Below are 15,904 nucleotides of genomic sequence, written 5' to 3' on the forward strand. Positions count from 1 at the left end.
TTAAGAATGTAGATCAGCTATTAGCCACCTGCTACAAACTCTTCCATGGCTTCCTATTACAACTAGGCTGAGATATCAATTTGTTTCCAAGACCTACAAGGCCTTACATAATTCATCCCCTGCCTAATTTTCCAACCTCATCTCTTATCACTGGCCCATTCTGTTCATTCCGCTCTGATATTCTGGCCTCTGGCAGTTCCTGGGACACATCAGGCCCTGTCCCTTCTGAGGGTCTCTTCACTGGCAGTTCGCCTTGCCTAAATTATTCTTCCCCTAGTTCCTCCCATGGCAATGTCCTTTTAGTCCTTCAGCATTCAAGGTAAATGCTACCTCCACAGAGAAGCCTCACCTAGTTGTCCTTCCTAAAGCAAACCCCCTGCCATTCCTTATAAGAAAAACTTTTCTTCCTTCACAGCACTAATACCAATGCTTAGCTTCTTGTTTATCCTGTTTTTTGTTGCATTGGTAGCCCATAACAGAGTACCTAGGGCATAGCAGGTATTCAGTGAATAAATGGTTAAATAACTGAGTGAATATAAAACGTCAGAGCCCATATGTAAGGGTCCATGGTGTCCTTGGTAAGGTAATGGAAGGGTAAGATTCTGGAACTTTCTAACCCAGTCAACCCAGTCATGTATAATCTAAATCAGTGATGTCCTCAAAAGAAAAGAAGAAGCTCTGGTGCTTGGACTGTATTCTGATGAAGTCTGATTTTTTTAGTGGATTCATTTAAGGATCTATCTTGTAACTAGTCTTAGATTTCTTAAAGGGATATGGAATTAATGGTTATGTCTTTTCATGTATTAATTATATATTATTTAGTATTGCATTTTTAGTAACTTGGTTAAAAGGAAAATGAATTATAAGCAGCATGAAACCAAAGTACAGGAAAATTGACCATTTTTAGGAAATTAATGGAGAGTCAAAAGCCATCTGATATTGCTATGATGGAATATTTATGAGAGAATTTGTACTTTATGGAACTGGGAAATTGGTTGTCCTAGTTTCCTCTTGGGGCACATCCACCACACTAGAGGAGGCTGTTGTACTGAGTTTGCTTACTTAATGTTCAAAATAATTGTTCTATATGGATTTAAGGTGGCTTTCCTTAAACTTAGAATCAGAAATGTATAGAATGACGATTTATGCCCTAAATACTTTTCATATCAGAAAACCAAGCTTCTCTTTGGAGGAGTCACTTGTGTTCATAGTCAAAGGGATTGGATGTCCACGTCCTCCGAAGTTCACAGGATTCAAGGAGCAATCTGCCCACGGCCCACACCAGAAACATTATGTCAAGGATTCCTTTGGAAAGGTTGATCACTTTTATTATATTATAAAGTCCCAAGAGCCACTGAATTGTATTACTTAGGCTTATTCTATGCCTTCTTCTTTCAAGATAGAGAAATGTGTGCTTTTTTCCCCTAAGTTTGTGTTGTACCAACATCTAGGAAAAAATAAACCAAACTCCAAATTTAGCCATGAACTTCTGTGTGGGACCCAACAAAAGCATGTACTTGTGGAATTAGTATTAACAGTTGTGTATCTATTTATAATTGGAGAGAGAGAAAGAGATTTAGACAATGAATTTTAAGGGCATTGTTTTTCCTTTTTATCTTTCTGTTTTGCACAACCTAATTCTTTGATGATCTGCAAAGCATTTACCTATTTATTTATAAAAACAACAGCACTTACATCTGAGAGCCCACGACATGCTAGGCAAGGTGATGAGGGAGTAGGTCTCCGTGTGTTGGGCGTAGGGCTGAGCAGGATTCACAAATCTGGAAGAGATGGACAGATCACCTTGTTCTCAGAGCAATGAATGGTGTGCCCAAGGTCGCGCAGATAGGATTCCAGGTCAGTACTCTGACTTAGTGACTTAGTTCAGATCTCTGACAGGTAAGCTCTTCCACTTTAAGGACAATGCAGTGATTTATCATCATGAGCAATGCATGATACCAAGCAGTTTTGTTCCTATTTTACAAATAAAAAACTAAGAGATAAAACTGTTTTAGCAGACATGGATAGTAGAAATTAATGAATTCACGATTGAGAGTAGAATTCAGAAGCCTTGACCCATGTTCTGAGTATAGGCAGTAAGAGTCACTCCTTCTCAGAAGCAACAAAATACCAGATAGGTAGTGAGAAGCAGAAAGTTTGTTTCCACACACAGATTTTCACTTTTTATGTTTTAGTTATCCATTACCCAATAATAAACACCTGTTAATAGAGTGAAAGAAAAACTCCTTTGTATGAATGGTAAGTGGCTCCCTGTCTTTCATCCACTTTGGATACAGAGGCCCTGGAGGAGGCTGTGATGTCACCTCTCTTTCCTCTCCCCGCAGGCCTGCTCTATGTCGGCTTCAGTGCCTGCATGTTTGGTCTCTACAGCTTCATGCCAGTCGTCATAAAGAAAACCAGTGCCACTTCAGTCAACCTCTCCCTGCTCACAGCAGATTTGTACAGCCTGTTCTGTGGATTGTTTCTCTTCCACTACAAGGTAAGTTGAGTTGGTGCTCCTTTGTGAAAACACTTGGTGGGGAATAACACATGCAGGTCAGAAGGCCCTCTTGCGGCGTGCCCATTGTGTTTAGAAAGGTAGGAATGAAACTGTGTTAACCCCTAGGATCTGAGTATTCTCATTTCAACTGTAAGACAGAGGCAACATTTTGTCATGAAATACCAGTAACTACAGCAGACAATTGATAGTGAAAGATAAGAAACTTCCCAAGAGGGAAGGGCTTTCAATAATGGGGGACAATGTTTCTGACACCATTCAGCTCAGAAGCTACTCTTTGTTCAGCCTAAAGCTGGGAATATTTGTACAATTCTCAAACTATAACTGCATAAGGGATTCTGCCAAAGGCACTGGCAAAGTATGTTCTCACTGGAAAAAAAGACACAGTTCTTGAAGTTTCTGTTCTGCAGATGTTTTCATATCTGCAAAGATGAGTGGAAATGCTAATGCATTCAAAATGCAGTTGACCCTTGAAAAACATGGGTTTGAACTGCATGGATCCACTTATACACAGAGTTTATATACACAGATAAATACATACACTACTATAAATGTATTTTTTCTTCCTTATGATTTTCTTAATTACATTTTCTTTTCTCTAGCTTAACTTACTGTAAGAATACAGTACATAATATATATAACATAAAATATGTATAAATCAACTATTTATGTTGTTAGTAAGGTCAACAGTAGGCAGTTAGTATTAAGATTTGGGGGAGTGAAAAGCTATACCCAGGTTTTCAACTGCATGGGGGATCAGTACCCCTAACTGCTGAGTTATTCAAGAGTCAACATAGTTTCTTTACTAAAACATTGGAGTTTGAGTAAAGGAATGCAAAGAAATATTGTGAAGCACTTGCAGTTAATATATCAACCCTAAAGAAAAGAAGAAACTAGCCAGTCCAAAGTCTTTTTGAAGACTACCCACATCCTAACCCTAGGTAGGCATGACTAATTGGTTCTGGCACGTGGAGGTCAGATGCTAGCTTTTAATTGCTACACCTCCTGCAACTATTAACAATTGATTAGAATTAGTGTGTGAGAAGAGACCTCCTTGCCATTCCTTAACTAGTCCTATGAGATAAGGGTCAGTTGGGAACTAAGACCAATGTGAAAAAGGACAAGTGTGGAATATCCAAAGAGATAAGACCAAGTTAGGACAGGCAAAAGAAGAAGATGAAGAAAAGAAACACTATTCTGACCACTTCTATCCAAGTGCTTTTACAGTTAAAGCATTAGTGGTTTTGCAATTAACATCACCAGCGCATGGTGTGGCCAGTTGATGAGACATCTTGCTGGCCAGGGCATTTTCAACCAGGTCAACCGGGGTATTGAGGTTCCTGAAGAAATGCTGAGCTGGGAAGAGTATGTACCTGAGAGGACCAGAGACAAAGCAGCTGAAGTGAATAATCAGAAATATTACTGAGAGAAGCCAGAGTCAGACCCTACTGATGACCAGGAACAGACTGAGAAGGGCAGACAAGGGTGAGAAAGAGGACACAAACAGGTTAGCAGCTGAGATCTGGAAGAGGAGATGTAGGGAAGTGGCTATGGCAGCAGATAGCGGAGTCCCTGTTTTATGTGAAGCCACTGTGGACACAAGCACAAATGACAGCTTGAAGGAACCATCTAGGACTGGACAATGTTTATACATTGTTTGTAAATTTTTTAGTCTGGATAATGCAATCTGTTTCTTGAGCCCAGTCTGGTCCTTGCAGGAGTAAAAAGTAAAGTCCCAACACGTTGCCCTCATGCTGCTCCCGGCTACAGTGCTGGGAGGTCCAGCTTCCCTTACAATCATCTTCCATATACACTCAATATTTTTCTGGACACCTGGGACCACCTAGCCATGGTTTCATGAGTACAGCACAGTGGCCACCATTTTTCTTCTCTTCTCTGCAGGTAAACATTCACATCCAGTCCAATTCTTAAGCATGAGTTCAGTTCTCAGCAATTGTTACTGTAATTAATTGACTTATAAGCTCCCAAACTAGAAGAATCCCTTTAATCTTCCTTAAGGAAAGATGACAAAAATCTATTCCTCTGATTGAAGACCGCAGTCACTTCGTGGGCAGTCCACATCCAGCCCAGCTCTCGGTGTCTCTCACAGTAGTGGTCCTGAAAATCTGGTGTCATCAGGGACACACGATAGGCATGCAGATTCATGGGCCATACCCCTGAGCCACGGAATCAGTAACTAGGGACATGCCTGAGGGTGTCTGCTTTGTTAACAGGCTCTGCATGGGGGAGGCTGATGTTCTCTGATTTGAGAGCAAATACCTGAGAGGTGTGCATGAAATAGAGCTTGTTTCTATTTGACTCTGTCACTCCTTGCTCTGTCACTGACTTTTGGTGAAACCTGGAGCTTTCCAGATTTACAACCGTCAGCAACTGAGAAGGCTGACGAACTGGGTATATTCTAAGTTTCTGCAACCCATCTTCTCTCATCATTTGTATGCTACTGCTTACTTAGAATAAGTAACTCTGCTAAAGAGGAATCCACATAGTAACTCTCATCATGCTATCAGAAGGGAAGCTTTGTTATCTGAAAATTAAATTCTTGTATTCACCAATTTGCTGGTGTAATAGATACTTTTTAAAAAATTTCTTAAAACAATGGTTTTCACTATACACATACATTTTGTTACTACTCAAAAGATAAATTTCCTTAAGGCAGAAATTTGTTCAACACAATAGGTGGTTATTTTCTAGTTACAATTGATTCTTATTGTCTTTTTAAAAACTAAACTTTCAAGGTAATTGTAGATACACATGTCATTTTAAGAAATAACAGCGTGATCCCATATACCCTTTACTTAGTTTCCCCTACTGGTGATGTCTTCCAAACTCTAGTATAGTATCATCGATACATTCAACCTGTGGGCATTTCCATGCCCATAAGTGTCGCTCCTGCTTCCTTTTTGCAGCCATACCTACTTCCTCTCACTCTCCTCCTTAACCGCTCGAAACCACTCATTTAATCTCCATTTCTTTAAATTTGTGATTTCAAGAATGGTATGTAAATGGAATTAGAGAGTATATATAACCTTCTTTTAACTCAGCATGATTCTCTGAAGATCCATCCAGATCATTTCACATGTCAATAGCTCATTCACTTTCATTGCTAAGGATTGTTCTATGTACCACATCTGGATTGCTTCATTTTTGGCTATTATAAATAAAGCTGCTATGAACATCCATATATAGGTTTTCGTGTGAACAGAGTTTTCATTTCTCTGAGATAAACATCCAAGGGTACAATTGCTGTGCAAGTGGTAGCATGTTTAGTTTTATAAGAAACTGCCAAACTATTTCCCAGAGTGGTCTATTGTCTTTTTTACTTTTATCATGATAAAGTCAGAAAATACAGATAAGTACTATATTATACACTGGTACCATTTTACAGTGCATATATATTTTTACAGTACACATATATTTTATGGTAGGTACACTGTATTTAGTAAAAATTTAAATACACTGTACCTATGCTTTCTTACATGCTTTATTTAAACTTAGCATGTATATATTTCTTTGTCACTTAATATCCATACATAATGTGAATCTGAAACAGTGGTTCTCAACTCTGGGTATGCCTTACAATTCCCTGAAGAGAATATAAATCATAGCTGGGCCCAGGGCCCACTCCAGAGAGACTGGTCCTGGTTGGTTGAGAGTAGCGCCTTTTTAAAGTTCTTCCCGTAACTCATCACAAATCGTAATCCCCAGCCAGAGTTGAGAATCACTAATCTACCAGATTATTTGTAATGAATATATAGTATCCCATGAAACAGTTACACTTTATTTAGCTAAGGTTTTCTCAACCATGGCACTGTTGATATTTTAGACCAGATGATTCTTGGTTAGGGGAGGGGGCCTGTCCCGTGCATCGCAGGATGCTTTGTAGCCATCCCCCCTGTGGTGTCAATCAAAACTGTCTCCACACATTGTTGAATATTGAGAACCACTGATTTAATAATTTCTAATTATTCATTTCAGATGATATCTGTTTTGGCCAATATAAAAAATTTGGAGACTTAGCTTATTCTAAATCTTTGCTCACATTCAATGTTTCAGTTGACACCACATTACTTATTTCTTACATAAACACTGCCTTGTACTCTTCTCTAATTGTTTTATGAACAATTGCATTTAATATCTGCACAGAAATAAGCTAAATAGTCAGTTTAAATCTAAAAATAAAAAATCTTCCCTTTGCCTTAAAGAATTTTTAAAAGAATCTTTCAAGCATTGTTTGAATTTGCAGTCAAATAGTCATTGTTTGGAAAATCCAGTGTTTTTTATCATCCCAGGGCTCAGCTTGCCTGTCTCTGACATTGGCCTTGGGCTTGCTTCCTAGAAGGGAGGCTCTTCAGAGCTGTGCAGAAGGATAGTTCTGAGTGCCTTGTGGTTTTGCATCACAGCCAGATGGGCCATCTCTGAAAACTGATTTTTAAATAACACCTATTGAAGGTACTTTTATCATTAAGATAAATTTATGGCAAAATCTTGGCAAATTTTGCAAAATTTAAAAATTGTGATGTTACATGATGGTGTGTGTGTGTGTGTGTGTGTGTGTGGTGTGTGTCTTTAGGGGAGTGGGAAAAGGTGGTTATATTTTAGATATATCTTCTTTGGAGAAATACCTATTTAAATTCTTGGCCCAGTTTTAATTGGGTTATTTGTCTTTTTATTGCTGAGTTATAATATTTCTTTACATATTCTGGATACTAGACCCTCAAGTACATGATTGACAAATATTGTCTGTCACTTTGTGATTGTCTTTTCATTTTCTTTCTAGTGTCCTTAGAAGCACAAAGAATTTTAATTTTGATGAAGTCCACTTTACCTGTCTGGTTATACTTTAAAAAACATGAAAGGAACCAAGTGAATTCCACCACAGCCGAGTCTTCTTTGGTGGTTTATATCACTGGTCCTCTCTGGGGCTACATAGCAATGACTGCCAGTTACCTTTTATTGTCTGCTCTGAGGAAGAGAAGATTCAACTCAGATGGGGGTGTCTTTAACTATTAATATATAAAGAGTGTGGTATGGAAGAGGTTTTAAGCCAGTAACCCTCAACCTTGGCTGCACATTGGAATCACCTGAAGAGTTTTAGAAATACTGATGCTTAGGGCCCATTCCCACTTAAATGGTTCTGACTTAAATGGTCAGTGATGCAGCCCAGACATCAGATTTTTAAAGGCTCCCCACGTGATCCTAGTATGCAGCCAGAATTGAGAGCTACTGGTTCGTACTTTCTTTATGTGGCTGAAGCAGGTGAAACTAAGACCAAAGGGTGAAGGTTATAAGATTATAGCTAAAATGTAAAGAAATCTTGTTAACGATTAGTCCTCGTCAGAAAGCAGAATAGGCTGTCGTAGGAGTTCTCCTCGCTGGAGGAGGTGGACTAGAATGGAAGAGGGATAATGCAAAGGGCCTCACCCCTCAGTCTGGAGGATTGACTAGTGACCTCTGAGATCTCATTTGGTTTGACTACATCCTGCAGTTACAGTTTATTCTTTCTCTTAATCATGATGTCTTCACTCCAAACAACCTTCTGGGCTGGTTATAAATATCTGCAGATTGCGAGAGGAGGGCTGTTTGCTCACAGATGTTGCTTACGCAGGCAGAACTAAATGATTAAATGAAGCTCTCCTGGCCAACATTGATTATTTGCTTTTTCTCACTTTCCACCCTTGGAAAAAAAAAATCTATTCTCTTCCCCACCCATCAGTCCACTGTCTGCAGCTTCTCTGGTTCTCGTGCTGACTGCTATGCTGACTGGGCAATAAAGCCCCGTCCCAGGGAAGCAAATGACCTGCTTCTGAATTAGGCTATCTGTGTGGTGTAATGCTCTTGCAAACTCTAATTTTACAAGGCTTTTGAGAAGTGGTTGTATATTTCTGTTCTTTATTACCTGACAACATTATTGAATTCAGAACAGTAAATCTATAGCAATCCATGGAATGTGCAGGAAATAAGCTTTACTGGCCCTCAGAGACCCCCTAAAACCAAACCCAGGAAGAGATTTACATGAAAGCTTTTCAATTTGATAATGTGTTGGCCTTTCAAGGTCAGAGCTTGATCAGTTATGAACTCTATTTCCTTATATTTATCGTACAAACAAGGACACTTTTAAAATTAAAAGGGTATTAGTGTCCCTTGGCTTCCATAACAAATTACCACATACTCAGCGGCTTAAAACAAAACAAGTTTATTATCTCACAGTTCTGGAGGTCAGAAGTCTCAGTGGGCTAAAATCAACTCATTGAAAGCTGTGTGGCTGCTGAAGGCTCTAGGGGAGATCCGTTCCCTGGTCTTTTCCAACTTTGGGAGGCTGCCTGCATTTCTTGGCTCATGACCCGTTCCTCCATCTTCAAAGCCAGTAGCACAGTATCTTCCTATCTGACTCTGCCCCTCCTGCTTCCCTTGTGTGATTATATCAGGCCCACCCAGATAATCCAGGATACTCGCCCCATCTCAAAATCCTTAACTTAATCACATCTGCAGAGTCCCTTTTACCATGTAAGAGAACACACTCACAGGTGTCAGGGATTAGAATGGAACCATCTTTGGGGGGCCATTACTCTGCCTAGGAGAATTCTTCACAATCACAGCAGGACAAATCCGGGCACATTGGCTGCAAGCCGGGCCAGCGGGGCTGTGTGGATGTGTTCTTTAGTAGCCACATCTGGGCAATGAAGACATACTCTCCACCTACAGACACTGTGCACTGTTGAATGTCCCCGTTGATTTTTATGCTTCTGGTTACCTGCTAATGTGGGGTGTTAACAAAGAAAACACTCAGTTATATATAGAGAGAATGAGTTGGGGTGGGAGACGACTTCAGTGTCTACATCATAAAATATGAATTCACCAGTGTGATATGGCAAAAAGAACATGGATTAAGAAGTCAAAGGAGCCTCGATTTAAATTGTAGCTTCTGTTTACTTATTAAGTACTGTGGACTAGTTTTTCATTCTCTCCATACTTCAAGGTCATGAGACTTGCCTTATGGAATTTTTGAAGATTCAATAATTTATAATTGGTGACCAGCAGTGATGCATTTCTGATTAAATGTATGGTCCAGGGTTAGTAATCCCTATTCCCATTTTTAGGATACTAACCTTATTTTAAGATTTTTGTAGCTAGATGTAGCTTTTAACAATTTTGTGTCAGTTTTCTCTTATTCATTGTTTGAAAAGGTAAAACTGGGGTCTCACACATAAGAATTTAGAAAATATTACATCAGTCCTTTTAAACTAATTCCTTAATTCTTTCATTCTTACAATAGAATTTTTAGGTGATAGCTATAAATATAAAACATTCAAAGTTGTTGAAATAAAATACCAATAAAATCTTTCATGATTTGCCAGCATGTGCTCAACATTCTTCAGAAAAATAATGGCCACTGCCCCTGCCTGACATTTAAAATAGAAACTGGCTCACTTCACACATTTTGCTATTATATTTTCAAGGCTTGATATTGCCACAGAATTGCCGTAATGGTTAAAGTTGAGAGTAATTGCATAAAGAAATTATTTTTGTAGTTTTATCAAAATAAATGAGAAATTGATAGAGGGAAAAAATGAACCTTGTACATTCTCTCCAAATCCCCTTTAAACACTCCACTCCTTGGTTTATATAATTCCCCACACGAAACAGCATGAAGCCACACATGATCCTATAGGGAGAGTAATATTTTAGGGAAGTACGGGCTCCATAAAACTTATAGTCCTACATCAGGAAAGTGTTTTTATTATCTAAATATTCACTACTAAAACGAGGTGGCAGGGGGGAAGAGAGATTTCAAAATCACTTGTCCAAGGAGGCTACTTCAAGTATACTGGGTGACGTGATTTGTGTGAAGTTTATAGGATTGCTTCTGTATGTATTAGAAAACATTCTGTATGTTTTAGTCTCATCTCTATACCACATACATTTTTTGTAATTGCTGTGAGTTATTTTTAACAAAATAATCAGGAAAGTTTCTTACATTCTCAACTGCCTATTCTAGCCGCTTAGATGCGTCCTCTGAGAACAGGTGTAGAGCTCCTCAGTCCACCCTAACCCTCTCTGACAGCCACTAAAACTTACATCTCACATATGCCAGCTTCTCTTACTGGTGGTGGTGGTGTAAGAGATTTGGCAAAAAAAGTTTAATAACTCTGGATGTGGGGCTAATTTAATAATATCTTAGTAGGCACTAAATTTAAAAGAACTTCATTCAGCAAATATTTCTTCTATGCCTGCTATGTGCTGGGTACTGTCTGGGTGCTTAACTCTTTACTTATAAATAAAGATGACAAGAACCACCAAAAATCACCAGGCGGATTAATGCGAAGGACGGCATCCCAAACCACTAGAACTTGAATAGACCAGCAATCTGAAGCATCCTTAACATCTGAGTGCCAATGCCAGAAAGTTTGCAGAGGTGGCATTCTGAGTGGAATCTTTCATTAGCTGCGGATTAGAATCTGGAGCCAGGCAACCCTGTTGATCCTCTGTGGCAGGGAGCAGGGTCAGTAATGGAACTGCCCTTGAAAAGCCAGGGCAGGCAGTTTCAGCCTGTGGCAGCTGATGAGCATAACATCATGCTACACATCTTATTTATAAAAGTATTCTCATCTGTAACCTGTTATATTTCTTTTCGTAAGTATGGCATCTTAAAGGGCTATAAATTTTAAGTTCATAGTACCTAACTATAACTATAAATGGGTTATTTTTAAATTAATATTAAGCTTTTATAACTCTTTTCCTATTTTTTAAAACTGTCACTGGTGAGTAGAGAATTGGGGAAACTGGCATCACTGAGGCCCCAAAGCATCTCACAGGAAGTACCAAGGTGATAGAGCAATGAATGTTTGAACTCGGTTTCCCTCTGCCTCGAAATGCAGTACAGTGTCTTTTGAGGTTTCTGTATTGCTGAATTAGTGAGGGTAAGTGTTGCTATCTTCTGCAGGTGAAAGGGGCTGCTTCCATGCAGGTTCTACTCAGGAACTGGCACTCCTTCCATCTTGTAGCTCTAACATACTCCAGGGCAGGGATAAACAAACTCTGAACTGTGAGCCACCCCATGTTTTTGTAAATATAGTTTTGTAGAAGCACAGCCATGCCCATTTCTTTATATATCATCTATGGCTGCTTTTGCCCCACAATGACTACATTGAATAATTGTGACACAGACTGTGTGACCCCCGAGCCTAAAATATTTATTCTCTGGCCTTTTAAGAAAAAGTTTGCCAGTCTCTGGGCTAGGCCCTTGCAGTTCTCTCAAGACTCTCTGTGGGACAGCCTGGAGACTTTTATGGCTGTGGCTAAAGTAGTCTACATAGCATCCTCCCCATTCTACTGGCCAGAACTCAGTCACATGGCCACATATAACTGAAGGGAAGCTGGGCAATATAGTCAAGCTGTTTGTACAAGAAGAAAAGAAAATAGATTTAGTGAACAGCCAGTCTCTGCCACATTAGCAATTTCTGTTTATCAGAAATTTTGGAAGGATTCGAGAAGTTGGGGATAAGTTATGAGGCCGGTCTAGAATTATAGCCAGAAGTCAAAATTCTTTCTACATGCATCTATTCTTAAACTCCACATCACAAATATTTTGAACTTACATCATCAGGACAAACTGTAGGGGACAACGGAATGAGGTAGAGAGAGGTGTTGCAGAAGTTTCAAATGGAAAGGCTTGTGGTTGGACTGGAGTGTGGCCAGGAAAAAACAGCTAGTTGTCTCCTAGAGTGCATGGGATGTGTTTGTCACCCGGGTGAACAGTCTGGCCGGGATGTGTTTGTCACCAGGGTGAACAGTCTGGCCCTGTCCAGCACACTCAGATACCTAATTTCGTCAGCTGGTCTGAATGGTTTCATCTCCCATGGACCAGAAAATTAATGACCCAGGCTCACAGAAATCAGAACATCAGTTTACTAAGATAAAGAGCAAAGGTTGGCTCAAACTTTAAAGGTTGAAGCACAGCCATCACTCACTCTGCATATCTCCAGGGGCTACCGTGGATGGGAGACTTTTTGTAACTTTATATTAAAAATTAGTTTTGAGAGTTTTTCTTGACTCCCTTCTATGAAAGATAATTAATACTGTCCCGCATTTCCTGACTTCTGTTGTACTATTTTTATATTGTCAATTATGTTAATAGTTAATTTAGATCAATATAATCTCTGTGGTATGTAAGCCATATTTCCATACTTACTACATTTGCTGAACCACCAGTCTCTGAGATGCAGGTTCTTCTTTTATGAATACCTTATTTTGATTTATCTCTTAGTTAGGTGGGTTTTATCACCATTGGTGTTGTCGGGACCAGGGCTGCTATCTGTGCTTGTACAGGCTTTCCACAGTGCCACCCGTCCACTTATAGGGCATGTTTTCCAGCAGATGGTAGTCAGTGCCTTGAGGAAGAGGAGACTTTATAATCACACAAAGTTGCCAATTAGGCTAGTGGTAGGTCTTCAGGATGTGTGCAGAAGGGCTGTAATTCTCAAGTCTTTGTTTCCCTGAAAGCATTTCTTACATTTGTATTCAAAGGATAACTTTCCTAGGTTACATTTTCTCTTCTCTTCTCAAAAAAAAAAAAAAAAAAAAAGTATATATATATATATATATATATATATATATATATATATATGACCCAGGCTCACAGAAATATTAATGTTGTTTTTTTTCTCCCCAAAAAAGAGCTCACAAGCATTCTACCTCTGGGTTCTTTTTGTTTAAGAATGACTTGTAGGTCAGCTTGGTGTGTGACCTGTCCCACTACCAGGGGTACAATTCCTTGGTAGCCTTGAACTTTTCCGCCAATTCACCTTCAGAGCCCCATAAATGGCAAGTCCCAATGCCCACCCACCTTGTTGAGAATATGAGGAAGTGGAAAGGTTTGCTGTTTTTGAGAATATTTCCTTGATATTTCCCTGAGTTAATTACCACTTAATTAATTCTCTTCAAATTGGAGACAGATCTGAAAGTATATTCACCAAAATGTTCATCAGCATGAGTCCAAAGGCAGGCAGAATGGCAGAGCTGTCATAAGACTGAGCCCTCTGGGTGTGAATTTCAGCTCACTTCCTCCCAAGGGGTCCTTAACTTTTTTGTGTCCTGAGTCCCTCTGACAGTCTGGTGAGATCCCTTTCACAGTGGTTTTAAATGTCTAAAATGAAAAACATAGCATTACAAAACAGGCTGATTATATTAAAATAAAGTTATCAAAATATTTTAAAATGTGATGATATAGTAATATATCAAATCACAAATCATAAGATCTGGAAGCACATCTAATAACTACTGTCATTTCAAAGCAGTGACGAGTGTGAGCAATATTGAAGAGATCGGCAGCAATTGCAACGTGACATGAAAATATATGTGATTTCTATTAGCTAAAACATCTAAGGCGCTGCTGATACTAATGTAGCCAGCTCATTGCTTTCATTTATAATGAAGAGATGCCAAATATCAGTTAGAGGTCAGTGAAAATAAAAATCCATGTTTCTATCCAGGTTTACCCCTGAATTCTATACAGAAACCCCTGATGCTATCAGTTATACAGCCGTGTACAAAAGTTACTCAACTCCTCTCAACCCTTATTTCCCGATCAGCAAAATTGAGGTCATATTAGTGGGTGCTATATAACCGGTAGCATCAAGGTTCCCTGTATAGAAATGAAATAGTACAGGCAAATCACTAACTGCAGCATCTGGCACAGTGAACACTCAATAAAGAATGCCATTATTAAGGATAGTAGAATTTTGAGTGCTTATATTTCATGTTCCTCACACTTGTAAGAATTGCTTAAATTATGTGCTGTGAAAACAACATTATACAAACATTTGTCATTTTCATAATCATAATACAATGAAGTAATTTTCAGTTCAAAAATACATAAACCTAGCAATCCCCTCAAATAAAAAGGAAGTCTAAATATGAATTTCTGCCATTGAAAAATGGGACAAAGTTGCAACCAGACACTAATTAGAAGGTTCTAAATAGTTTATTCTCAGTTTTAATTGAGAAACATGAACAAAAAAAAACAATTAAAATGTATCTATATGTCTGGTTTTCTCATTATTTGTGTGTAACTAAAACTCTTTACTCACTACCTTGCTAAGCTCAAGTAACTTAGTCATATACCTAGTTTTCTTCTCATTTAAATATATTTTGAGAAGTGGTTTTATTTTTTAAAATAAATACCTTGTAAACTATTCTGTGGAGCCTCAAATTTAGTGAATTCAGCCTAACTTGGATTTAAATTTTGCTTGCCAGTTTCACACCCATTTACTTTTTTGATGTTCCATGGAACCAAGCATTTACGTACAGGAGTGTACCAGTTCCCCATTGCTCAGGGGAGGTCCCAGCGGTTATGGATTGTACTGATGTTTCCTTTGTCTACTTACCAGTCCCACCTTTAAATGAAAGGAATGACTTTTTGTAAGAACTAAGCTCTGGATGACAGGGGCCATTCTTGTCTCCTTCTCTGCTGGATCCCTGGTGTCTAACATAGTGCCTGGCACAGTAGGTGTTCATTGATTATTTATTTTGTTGAAAGGCTTATTTCTACAAGAAACATTTAAGGTTAAACTTCAATTTTCTAGGCTGAACATTATCTAGCAATTTTCACATAAGAAGCTAAAAAATTTTGATTGATGTGGACTCTTTACATTTCAAGTTAATGAAACCAGCTGAAAAGTAAAAAATTTAGATCCCACAGTAGCAAGTCACTGTTTTGATTCATTTCTTGAACTGAGTGACTGCTTAGGGAACATCTCAAAGCTACATGGAGATTAGAAAACCAGTTCCATGCCAAATAACTATGTAGAGTGTCACAGGGGAATGGAAGAATGGAACTCACATCAAGGGTGGAAAATTTGCTAAGAAATTTATTCTATTTATATAAAAAATAATATCTAATATTTAGATTTATTATTTATAAATCATCCAACAGTAAATTGTGAAATGAGTCATTTTCACATACTATGTTTGTGTAAGTATATCTGTATTTGTTGATGTGTCTACAATCAGAAGGGTCAGCAAACTGTTCTGTAAAACACCAGATTATAAATATTTTAGGTTCTGCAATTCAGTCTCTTTCACAAGTACTCAACTCTGCCATGGATATGGTTTTTCCAACAAAACTTTATTTATAAAACCAGACAGCTGCTAGATTTGTTAGTTTACTGACCCCTGATGTACATTAAAACTGTCGTTGCAAACATTTCCCTCATCTTCAGCACTAGGACACAACCATTTTTCTTCTGCAAAGTCTGTCATTAATAAAGCTGCTGAATTAGTGTTTTGAATTTATTCAGATAAATACCCAGAAGTGGAATTGCTGGGTCGTATGGTAATTCTATTTTTAATTTTCTGAGGAACCTCCAT

The 15,904-nt window shown here is 38.5% G+C and overlaps 1 protein-coding gene across 1 annotated transcript in view; it reads left to right on the forward strand.

Moving 5' to 3' along the window:
• SLC35F1 (solute carrier family 35 member F1) overlaps positions 1 to 15,904 on the forward strand; it is a 386,453-nt gene that overhangs the window by 351,475 nt on the left and 19,074 nt on the right. Inside the window, exon 7 of the mRNA XM_033103601.1 lies at positions 2,346 to 2,500. Within this exon, the coding sequence (XP_032959492.1) occupies positions 2,346 to 2,500 (155 nt within the window). The remainder of the gene's footprint in view (positions 1 to 2,345; positions 2,501 to 15,904) is intronic.

Source organism: Rhinolophus ferrumequinum, chromosome 3 (genome assembly GCF_004115265.2).
Source record: "Rhinolophus ferrumequinum isolate MPI-CBG mRhiFer1 chromosome 3, mRhiFer1_v1.p, whole genome shotgun sequence".
Lineage (NCBI taxonomy): Eukaryota > Metazoa > Chordata > Mammalia > Chiroptera > Rhinolophidae > Rhinolophus > Rhinolophus ferrumequinum.